Genomic DNA, 12,156 nt, shown 5'->3' on the forward strand with positions numbered 1-12,156 from the left:
CGGTGGTACCAGCCTCAGAGCACTCCACAAGTGCCCAGCCTGGAGAAAAACTGCGAAGGAGAAAGTGACTAAGTACGGGCTTGTGTCCGCCCGAGGGCTAGCGCATAAGCGTGTGTCTGCCTTTGGTTTGGAGCTTTCCATGCGGGACGATGTGGTTCTGTGTGTATAAGCCCACGGGTGGCTCAACATCCCCGTGACACGGTCCCACGGACACGCAGAAGGAGGACGCTTGTGCATGGGATTTTGTGTGACTGCGTGTGTGCACGGATATTCGCACGCACGTCTGTCTGTGTAATTGTGGGCATGGACATGGGTGTGACTTATCTGGAGATGTGACCGTGCGCGTGTGCGTGGGGATATATTGCTCTGTCTCTATAGGACGGTGTGCATGGATGCAGATGCATGTAATCGCATGTCTATAGCTGCGTGTAACGGCATGTTCACCATCTCCTCAGGTGGGAGGGGTTTGTACGGGCCCCAAGAAGAGAGGTCTCTGGGGATCCTTCCTTCAGCCCACAAGGGCTTCACCAGCTTTTCCTGCTGCCCACCTTGGGCAGTGCCCAGCAGGCATTACAGTCCTTATAGCAACAGGCGCCCACTGCCGAAGCTTCCTCCCCACCTTCGAATCACTACAGCAACAGCCATGCATGGAGGGCCAAGGCGAGGCCCCAGACCGGCAAGCGGGGGGCAGGGAGGAGAAGCAAGATCAGCATCTGGGGATGGCAGAGCCAGGGTGGCAGGCCAGGGCACCGCCCATGGCTCGGGGCCAGAGGTTCAGGAATTTGCAGGGGCTGAGCCCTCAGCCATCCCGTATGTGATTCCTCTCCAGGACACGGATCCCTACCCTTCTGGCAGGGGTCTGGCCTGCCAGTCCTTCAACATGCCCAGCTGAAGGAAGGGGCTTCTGGGTACCATGAGAGTCCTCAGACCATGGATCTCTCCAAGGCCCCTCCCTCACCACTGCCTGCCACCAGCCAGGAGGGAAACTAGGTGAGACTGGCTCAGTTGCCATGGAAACCACAGGGCTCATCACCATAGGAAACAGTGGCAGCAGCTCTCCCCCCCAAACCCCCAAGAAAGGCAAGTCTGGGTGGGCAGTTCAGTAAGCAGTCACCTCCCATTCCTCTCCGGAGCTAGCCAAGATCACGACCACAATCTCCCCATACTCAGTGATGCCCTAATTTCCAAGCAAGATGGTATCCAACAGGCAGGGCCCTGGGTCTCTTTTAGGTCTCCAGAGGGACCAGATTTGGGGCACAAAACCCTTGAGCTTATTCTCTCAATTCCAGGCTCCACTGGCCAGTCCCTCATTTGGCCAAAGGTCACAGACTCTGTCCCCTAAAGGAGACAAGATGGGCCATAGGTGAAAGAACAAGGTGCCCCTTTGGTCTGTGAAGCTCAGTAAAACCTTTTCCCTCTCCAGACCTCAGCAGGGCCACACACAATTTTGACTCCTTCCAACTCGCACACTCCCTAGACACCAAGGTGATGGACACTGCCCTGTAACAGGACACCCTGGGTACGCGGGCTCCTCTGGCACAGAGGCCAGCTGGTCAACATTACAGAAGGGGGCAGGGAATACCCAGAGGGCAGCTGCCAGGCAGCTATTGATATGAGAAAACAGGCAGGTTCACAAACAGCTACCAAAGAAGCTATACACCACCCCAGAAGGCTTTTGTAATCCAGACCCTTAATATAATAGAACCAACAATGAACGGGACATTTCCCTTCTCTAAGACTCAGTTTCCCCATCTGCAAAACGAAGGCAAAAAATATGTTTCTGCTGCTTCTTTTTTAAGCCCTTATCTTCGGTCTTAGAATCTATACTAAGTATTGATTCCAAGACAGAAGTGTGGTAAAGGCTAAGCAATTGGGGTTAAGTGACTTGCCCAGGGTCACATAGCTAAGAAGTGTCTGAGGTCATATTTGAACCCAGGATCTCTGGATTCCAGGCCTCACATTATCCACTGTGTTACCTAGCTGCTCCCCCAAAGATGCTTCTTTGTAATTTCTACCCCTTGTTCCTAGGTCTGCCCAAAGGCCAAGCCAAACAAGTTTCACCCTTCTTCCATATTAACTTAGAGATGACTATCAGGTCAGGCAAAGCCTTCTCTTCTTCACACTAAATATCACCAGTTCTTCCCCCCCCCCCACCTCCCACCCCATCCTCACATGGCATGAACTTGAGACTTCTTGTCTTCCTGCCTAGGCTCTTCTGAATACTCTTCAGTCTACTAATGTCATTCCTAAAAAATGGTACCCAAGATTGAGATAGGACATTGTCAATGTAGGAACTTGTTTTGCTTGATTGTGCATACTTTTTATAAGGATTTTGTTTTTCCATGGGAGGGGAAATATAGGAGGGAGAGAAGGTAGATTTTCATTCAAATAAACAAATAAATAAATAAAATGCTGCACCCAGAACAGGGCACAACACCCCAGATATGACTTGAGCCGGGCAGAATGGAACTGTCACCTCCTTCATTCTAACACTCTGCCTCTCTCCGTACAGCCCAAGATAGCAGTAACTCTCTCAACTGCTTTCTCACACTACTGATTCACACTGAACTCGCATTCCACTAAAAGTCATCCTATCTTCTTCAGACAAACTGCTTCTGTAGCCATACCTACCTCCATCTTGTCGCTGAGCTCACAGCCTCCTTGGCACTATGGAAATGGTGAGATAATTCTCCAGCATGGTGTATAAATGAGGCTCAAATCATGTGATCCCCATTCAGTGTTAGAATTCTGAAAGGCAATGTAGTCTGGTGGAAGGGCCCCAGACTGGGAGACAGAAGACCTGAGCCCTACTCCCTCCATCCACCATAGGACACAATCTAAGCCTTAAGTTCTTCATGGATCTGATGAGTGGACTGCACCAGACTAGCATCAGCTCTAAGGCCCCTTCCAGCTCTGACATCCATGGAGTCCGACCAAATAAGATGTTGGATGAGCAAGCATTACACATTGACTTTAAACACTCCACAAATGCAAGAAGCAACATTGTCAGAGACCATATTTGGGGACAACTTGACCTGAAACAACATAAGGATCATTGGGAAACTGAACAAACAAGTTACCTCCTGAAAACAGGCGTCGCTAAGACCAACGGCCACAAACCATAACAATAACCATTCTTCATGTTCCCTCCTGGTACAAACAGTCTTTAATCACCACCACCCCCCTTTTACCTCAAGCATATGTATTCTTGCCTTACACCTGCAATAAACGGAGCCTTGACACTATCAGACTGACTCTGTCTCTCTATTGCGTGCTTGGTCTCCCCTCTCTCCCCCTATGGTCTTTTTAGGTGGCTGCTTCCCGGACCCCACCGTTGCAATTCCGGCAGGCACGGATACAACATTATTACCATTATGATTTCAGCTTCTTGGGGCCAGAGAGCATCCATACCTCTGAATTTCCCATATACCTAGCACGATGGCATTCCTACACATGGAAATCATTCCATAGACATTGGATGAGCGAGTAATTATGATGAACCTAAACCATTGTTTATTACTAAGAAGAGAGACAGAGGGAGTCAGGAAACCCAGATTTTAGTCCCAGCTCCCATATTTATCATGCTCTGGGCCCTCAAGTTTCTTCATCTATAAAATGGGGATAATAATATTTATACTACCTGACTGACAGGGCTATTGTGAGAAAAGTGGTTTTGCAACTTTTAAAGTGCTACATAAATATCAGCCCTCATTTTTGAGGGAAAGACAAATGGAAGAATTGAGGCAGCCATCCTGAAGGAGGTTGAACCTGAGCTAAGCCCTAAAGAATGGGAAGGGGTGGCAAAGATTTTACAGATGACATAAAGGGTCCATGGATCCCTTCTCTCCCCACCTTAGTGCTATCCACAATAAGAGTTCCTCCTTTCTTTAAACTTTGTTCTTGGACCACAGTAAACAAGGGGGCTATATGGATGCAACCTCAGCTTGGCTGGGAGTAAGGTCCTTGTCCCCGTGTCTCTAATATACTCCTGGTCAGCAAGGCCAAGTGGCATCCCTCACCTAAAAGGCTCCAAACTTCTCTCTCTGACAGCTTCTCCCACAGGACTCAGGATGCATCTGGGATGGTATGGTGGAAAAATATAGTCCTCATTTTATGTTGCAGGGGGTGAGGGGGATGGCATTTGTTTGAATATTGGCTTTGCCACTTGTGGAATCTAGGGTCAATCATTTAACCTCTTGGAGTCTTAGTTTCCTCATCTATAAAATGATAGTCATTTATTATAAGATGACTTCCAAGAGTCTTTCCTGCTCTTACGATCTAAAGGCATTTCTGTTTTAGTTCATTTCACTGAAAGGGAGACTAAAATTCCAAGAGGGAAAAGAGACTAAAGTTCCTTTCTTGGGCAAGACATCTCACCTTTGAGACTGATCACTGTGTTGCCTATCCTGTTCTTCATGAAAATGAGACAGGATAAAGGATGAAGGGGAGCTTTGGAGGCAACTATGGTTCCAGATCTAAGAATCTACTTATTGGTACTAACAAATACAAACTCTCTATGCTCCTAAAGCACTCCAAGCTTCCTCTCCTGGATATTTTACCCAACAAGAATTCAGAGGTTATGGATCTCATTCACAAATGGAAAGACTGAGGCACTGAGCTAGAGAGAAGAGTAGCTTCAGGGCCAAAGGCATGTGAAAGAGGCTCAACCTGCAAACAGGGTCCAGACAAGTTGGGGCAAATGTATAGATGGCAGATCCAAAAAAGGGCAACCATAGTACCCTAACCTGTGAAGGGAAGGCAGGGAGGTTAAGCAGAGAATAAACCCAAAACAATTCACTCTCATAGTCTCCCAGGCCCTTTATCTAATAGAGGCCTGAAGGTGTAGACTCTGGCAGGGAATAGGACCAGGGGGATAGGGCTAGCTGATGCCATTCTCTAGTACCAGCTCACCCTGGGAATCTGGAGACTGGCCAGAGAAGAAAGAACTCCTATTCTGCAGAGTTGGGGTGTTATTATCTGATACTTCCCAGGGGATCTAGCACTAGTTGATGAGGGTCATAGGGTCTGACTCTAGCCTAAGAAGCCCTTGCAAGGCTTAGAAGGTCCCATGATATCAAAGGGTTTCCTCAGGTACCAGGGGAAGGGAAGGGGCTGCTCCCTCCTTTTATCTAGAAGTGACCCTGCTTTGCCATCACCAACAGGAGAATCATACCTCATTTTGAAACCCTACTATGGAAGAATCACCTCACCCCTACTTACAACCAGCCCCACCCAACACACTTCTAGGCAGAAAGTTCAATCTAACCTAAATCTTTCACACCACAGTGGATTTCCTTTTCTTTAAAGCCATCCCTTTTGAAATCTCTCTCTCTCTCTCAGTCCTCATACTTGATCCATTGACTCCAACTGTCCTGGACAGACTCTTCTAGTCCCAAACCTCCCATCATTGCTACAAAGGATGAGGTTTGTTTACAACTTTTACGTAAGGGGAAGAGGAAGTCAGTGCCAGTGTCCTCTCTCGGGGTATGGAGGAAGTCAAGATAATTTAGATTTCAGATTCCAGGATCCCATCTCTTGAAGAAAGCCCCAAGAATCTCACTCACAAATGATCTTAGTAGAAGACTGATACTGAACTCTATTTCCTTCTAGTCCCTTGACCTTAGCAGGAAATTGAAAATTAGCAGGAATTCAAGTGTCAATGACTTCTCTAGAAGTCCTTCAGGAGGTTATCACTAGATACCCAAAGACTTCTTTAAAGGATCTTGAAAAATTGTGGCATTCAACTTCAAGTGCCCAGGGCTCAGGTAAGAGTGCCGACTCATCATTTCTGAATACCAGCCTCAGTTCAGGACCTGTGTACCACTGGCTTGCAGGCGCATGCCAGTTTGGGAGTACAGCCAGAGCTGCAGCAGCCAAAGGGGAAGCATGGGCTCGGACCCTGGGGCCAAGATGAGGTCTCATGATCAGGAAAGCAGACAAGAGAGTAATAGTCTTGAGGTAGGGGTCACGGTGGACTCCCAAACCTGGCATTCAAAGATGGATACAATCTGGCCCCAACCTACCTATGCAGGTTTCTCTCTCTCCTATCTTCTCTAACATATTCTCTCTACTGCAGTAGGGCCCGTCTCCTGCATGTATTATGATCATTACAGTCCCTGTTCTTTTCCCTTCTCTTCTCCCTCCTTTCCCTTCTACTTAATCAAAGCAGTATTTATCCCTCAAAGCCTAACAAAAACATTTCCCTGATGACTCTAGCCCACACCAAACAACAGTTATATTTTCAGTCTTATCTCCCAGGTTAACATTTAACCAGGAGCTTCAATCGCATCTCTCCAAAGTAGTGTCGAAAGAAGAGACCTTGTCCTACCTCTCTTCTGTTGCCCAGCCTTGGACAAGTAATAATGGCCCAATTAATCCCTAGTGATTGATGGAAGCCAAGACATAGGTGGCAGGAGAAATGATGAAAAGAAGCTGCCAGAATGAGCTAAAAGCACCCCAAGGTCACAGGTCTGACCAGGGGATATTATCAGCACAGTGGCATGAAAAAAACCCAGATGCAAATACTGATGTTCCAAGTTCCAGTCTGCCCTTACGGAGAGATACAGAAGGCTGCTCTGTACCCAGTCATCCCTCCTTCCCCATGTGGGGTGGATCAGGATCCTTGCCCCTAACCCAAAGACTCCCCTACTCTCTTTCATCTTCCAAATGCCTAATCCTCTACCTTTCCTTCAAAGCCTGGCTGAACCTTCCCACCCCCACCCCCCAACCTAACACAGATCTCCTCTGCTCAGACCTGGAAGCACATAATCACAGAGAGTCTACCATTGCTTTGTAAATCTGAAAGCACTCAATAAATGTAAGCTATTCTTTTTTTTTTTTTAAGCCTGAGTTGGAGCTCCCCTGTGGACCAGAGTTATTTCTTCTCGATTCTCCCTCATAGCTTGGGTTGGCACAGGACTGGGCACAAAGGATGACCACAAATGCTTACTGAAGACATGAATAAAGAGGAGGCAAATGGGCTTTGAAATCATATCCCAAGTAGCCTGGGGGGCGGGGTTGTTATTAGTGCAGGCAAGGAAAATAAGGTGCAGGTGCTGTAGAGAGAGTCCTTTTACCCAGATACAGAGACTCCTGGGAACCTGGTTGGAAGAGGGTTCTCCTTCCTTCTTCCTGAAACCTAAAGCCCTAGAACCTAGCTTACATTTTGGTTCTCAAGACCTTCCAGCCCAGCCCCTGCTCCCCATTAAAGGCAGGGCAATGCCCAGAGAAGGAGCACGGAGGGACAGACAGCCATAAAGAAGAGAGGAATGATGAGATCTAGATTGCTGCAACAAACCCTCTGGCCAAGAGCTAGCTACAAAGAAACTTAACCCAGCTCCTGACCATGCCGTCAAAAATCCCAAAGGCCCATTTAGAAATCCAAGTTTTTAGTGCCCTTGCTCAGGGTTTCCCTGCTGATGACTACAACCTGGCTGTTCTTAGTCAGGTCTAGCTCATAAGAGAGGCCTGTGACGCTTCTAGCCAGCTGGGAATTGGTCTGTGGACAGCCAGGGCTGGGGAGGAAAATCTCTAACCATCAAATCTGGCATAGGGATGGGAGTGGGAGAGATTGGACAATGCAAGGAGAAGAGCAATTGACCACAGTTGGCCAGGAATTGACCACAACTGTCCCCTTCCCACCCAGAGTCTCCACTCTGGACTGCACACCTAGGTTGGGTCAGAGAAGAGCAGAACTCTGACAATACCTCCATGAAAGAGGCATGAAGGATAGAAGGAAACAATTTGGGGGGGTGGGAACGGGAGACATTCTAAGAGTTACAGGATACCTAAATTTGAAGTCCATCGGCTGGAAAGCACAAGAAATGAGGTTGAAGTGAGTAAGAAGTCAAGGAGAGGGGAAAAACCCAGATTGAGGAATTTGGCAAGGGAAGATTGAGGGGAGGGCTGCCAGGAGCCTGGCATTAGAAATCCTTGATCCGGAACCTTACCTCATTAGGAGATACCAGAGGAAGGAAAGAGCCAGACCAGCTAACAAAGCTTCTCTGGGAGGCCTAGACACCCTGGTTCCACACTAGAGGTACTTCTCCTTGGAGATTTCCCCACCCCACCCATAAAGGAATAAGCCCCATCTGGCCCTCTCCCTATTTCCACTGGAGTAAGGGTGGGTAGGAAGGACAGGGACTAGGTTTTAGAAGATATGGAAGAACTATTCCCAAATGGGCTATGGAACACGTTCAAAAGTAATTAAGAGTTCATGAAGCATAGGCATCCCTGACATGCCATACCCAATGATCCAGAGCAAGGGCCAGACCAACCTGGGCTCTAGCTTCCCAACTTCCCTGCTTCCTGCCACCCTGAGCAGCCCTGCCTGCCCACCACTCCCCCCTCCCTGTCTCTGCCCCAGGGCCCTGTGACCAGTCCTAGGGGAGCAGCCAGAGCTCCACTCTGCTAAGGGAGCCTCCAGCTCTGATGACTCAGCCAGGAAAGTAGGCAAATGTCAACCCAAGGAAGGGAGAGGTCATTGATAGGCCTAGAGCCCAGCCTGGATCCTTCAGCCCAGTCTCCTTCCCTAGCTCCTGGCTGGAGGGACAGGAAAAGCAGCAGGTTGGCTTGATGAGAGGGGAGGGAATGGAGCAGCGTCAGGGCCCTCTGACATGGGGAGAAAAAAGGCAAAAAGGAATCCCTGCTCCTAAGGCCAGTGGGAAGTAGCCAGGCATTGCTAAACCGGCCTCCAAAAGGCTTGGGAGCCTATCCTGCACCTGCTGCCTTCAAGAGGAGCCTGCAACCAAGGAGAGGGGGAGGGCGTTAGAAGGAAGATGGTGTAGAGGAATGCTGATCCCACTGCAGGAACTCCTATCACCAAGACCAGAAGTCTCCCGTATATCCAGAGTCACAGTGTCACGGCTGAGACCACTGCCGTCACCCCCGCTCAACTCTTACCCAGCAGGCATCTTTTCTCTAGTCTCTCCTCTATTATCCATTCCCCCTCCCCTCCCGCACATACACCTTGGCAATGCTGCCCCGAGCAGGAGCGGTTTGATTTGATTTGGTCTCGGGCTGGGAAAGGTAAGAGGCCAGACCCTTCCCTATCCTAAAACTCCCTGGCTTCTCCAAGGACCCAGCGTCAGGGCAGATGCAGCTCTGACCCACATATGCTCTGGACTTCCTATAAATAGCTTGAGCACACACACACACACACAGAGTCACGGCTTACCACCCCCCACCCCAGTCACCACTAACGCTGGACCCGGAGCAGCCAGTATCCAAAGGTTAGCCCAGTCATCCCTCTTTACCAGAGCTATTTCTTAGGACAGAGGACCAATGGTTAGCCCCTGACTACCATCCTAGGGGCAAGAATGGGATGAAGGGAAACAGAGCTGTGTACCTGGCCAGGTTAATAGCTGAGTGGGATGGGGGTGGGGGGGAAGGAGGTGCTAAGAATAGGTGCAGAAAGGAAGAGAATTCGATGTCCCCGGTGAAGCTGGGCCAGAGCAACCCTTGGCCAAGTAGGACTTGTTTGGAAGGATACTCATGCCCACCTGGTGCCCGGCCCGGGGGCTGCTCTTCACCTACCCCCTCCACACATGCTCACGAGTGCATACACACACACACACAATCTTACATACTTATACAGTCCTCTAGTTCAATCAGACAGGGCCCTGAGCTGCCTGGAGGTTGGAGCTAAAGTGGGGTTAGGAGATGTCTAGTCTCGGGTGCTCCTGAGCCCCACCCCCCGCAAGCCTCTGGGCGGCCCCCATCCCCTCAAACCTACCCCACCTCCCAGGGTCCCGGTGGGTCTCCCGCTTCTCTTCAGCGGGACCGCGTCTTTCGGCTCTCCCGCCCCCTGTCTTCTGCCATCCCCCCAACCCCGCTCACCGGGCTGCGCCTCTTCAGCGTTACGTTCTTCCAAAGCAGGAGGTGCAGTTGGTGCAAGAAGCCCATGGTGGGGCCGGACCAAGGATCAGGGCTCGCGGGCCGAGGATGAGGCTGACAGAGCTGGGTCAGGGAGGGTGAAGATCTTGAGTGACGGGGGTGCGGTGTTGGGGCTGTAGCTTAGCGGGTCGGAAAGTACAGACCCTGGGGCCCGGGCTAGAGCCAGGGCCCGAGACCCGGGGTCCCGGAGCCGAGCAGCGCTTAGTGAAGCAGCTACCGCCGCCCTCCACTCTGCGAGCTCTGCAGTGGCTGAAGGGTCCCTGTGCCGGGCCCCCGGTTCGGCATCGTTCCCGGCCCGGCCTGGCCCGGCCCGAGGGCTCCGGCTCGGGCTCGGCCTCTGCAAGACACCTCACAGAGCGTCCATCCTCGGGACAAGAGGATCTGGGATCATGGGAGAGCAAGGAGGCCAGACGCTGGGGATGCAGATGCTGATGTTGGGACCTGAGTCGGGAGAACGCAGCCCAGCCAGGAACGCAGCGCAGCTAGGCACAGAGAAGCCAAGAGCGCAGCGCAGCGGAGCTCGGTTCAGCTCGGCTCAGCTCGGCTAGCCTCCTTGGCCACCTCTGCTGCATTGAATTTCCGAGCTGAACGTGACCCGCCCCTCAGTCGGGGCCGCCCGCTCTTAAAGGCGCAGGAACAGAGCACCCCCATCTTCCCCTACACTCCAGAGGGCGCCCCAAGCCCCAGGCTAAAGTCATTTCCTCCAGGACCTTCCCCAAGAGGTTCCAGACTCTCCCCGTCCACTCCCCAGTTCACCTGCAATCACGTCCCGTTAAATTAACCAATTGCTTAGGGAACAAGTACCAATTAAGAGGGCATTGCAGAGAGCAGCTAGGTAGCTCAATGGATAGAGAACCAAACCTGGAGGCCTGGACACAGGATGTCTTGAGTTCAAACGCGGTCTCAGACACTTCCCAGCTGTGTGACCCTGGGCAAGTCGCTTAACTCCCATTGCCTAGCCCTTACGGCTCTTCTGCCTTAAATCAATATTCTAAGACAAAGATAAGGAATTTGGTTTGATTTTTTTTAAGGCATTGTATGTAAAGTACCTTCTTATCACCCAACTGTCCTCTTCCATGGATCCCCCTCCAGGGGGTTCACAAGGACCCCCAAATCAGAGTCCTTTTGAGGGAGGTCAACTTTCCTATCAGAGGGCTATGTGATTTAGGTCTCAGAATGTGCTTGAAAAGATGGGATAGGATTGAGAAGGGCATGATGGATGGAATGGAACTGAAAAAGGGATGGTGAATGGAATGGAAGAAGGTAGGGATGGAAGGTGGATCAGATGTGAGAAGTACTTTGTAGATCTTTAAATGCCATTTTGTTGTTCAATCTAGTTCAACTTTTCATGACCCCATTTGAGCAATTTTCTTGGCAAAGATACTGGAGTGTCCTGCCATTTCCTTCTCCAGCTCTTTTTACAGATGAAGACCTGAGGCAAATGGGATTAAGTGATTTGTCAGGGGTCACACAGCTAGTAAGTGTCTGAGACCAGATTCAAGGATTTTGAGGCCAGATTTAAACTAAGGTCATCCTGCCTCCATGCCTGGTGCCTTAACCCACCTAGCTGTCCTCAAAGTATCATCCAAATGTGTAGTATTGTTGTGGGATGGAAAGTTCGAGAAATAAGAGGAAATCAGTTAAGAAACATATGGATATGAGAAAGATAGGATGAAGATGGAATGGGATAGAGTTATGATAAGGGTGGGGGAATAGAACTGAACTGCACCCCAAATGGAATCTGACAAGGGTAGAGAACAGCAGAATTATCACCTTAGCCATCCTGGGCACTGTAGCTCTATTAATGCAACCTATTGTGTTTACTTTTTTTTTGGCTACCCTGTCACACTGCTGATTCATTCAGTTTGAGTTTGAAGTTCACCAGAATTGACCATTCTAGTTTGTCAAGATCTTTTTTGGTATCTTAATGTTAACCAAAGTATTAACTACTCCTCTTAGTTTTATTTATACCCATCTTTCCCAGAAGTCCCATCCAAATGTAAATGGAATAGGTCTGGAAATCATAGATCTTAGAGTTCGAAGAAACTTCCTGTTGAGCCCATCTATTTGAGAATATCCCTTATGGAATTGCAAACAAGTCATTGGCCAGCCTCCTCTTATAGACCTCTACTGAAAAAAAACAAACAAATCACTATTTCCTGAGGCAGCACATTCCACTTTTAAACAACTTTAATTTGTAGAAAGTTGTTTTTCTGAACAAAGTAGGATATATTGTATCTAATTTCTCTTTCAGAAGACAAA

The 12,156-nt window shown here is 49.5% G+C and overlaps 1 protein-coding gene across 1 annotated transcript in view; it reads right to left on the minus strand.

Moving 5' to 3' along the window:
• ABCA2 (ATP binding cassette subfamily A member 2) overlaps positions 1–10,649 on the minus strand; it is a 76,346-nt gene extending 65,697 nt beyond the window's left edge. Inside the window, exon 1 of the mRNA XM_001366907.3 lies at positions 9,838–10,649. Within this exon, the coding sequence (XP_001366944.3) occupies positions 9,838–9,903 (66 nt within the window). The 5' untranslated portion in view covers positions 9,904–10,649. The remainder of the gene's footprint in view (positions 1–9,837) is intronic.
• Positions 10,650–12,156: the final 1,507 nt, after the last annotated feature.

The sequence above is a fragment of the Monodelphis domestica genome, chromosome 1 (genome assembly GCF_027887165.1).
Source record: "Monodelphis domestica isolate mMonDom1 chromosome 1, mMonDom1.pri, whole genome shotgun sequence".
NCBI lineage: Eukaryota > Metazoa > Chordata > Mammalia > Didelphimorphia > Didelphidae > Monodelphis > Monodelphis domestica.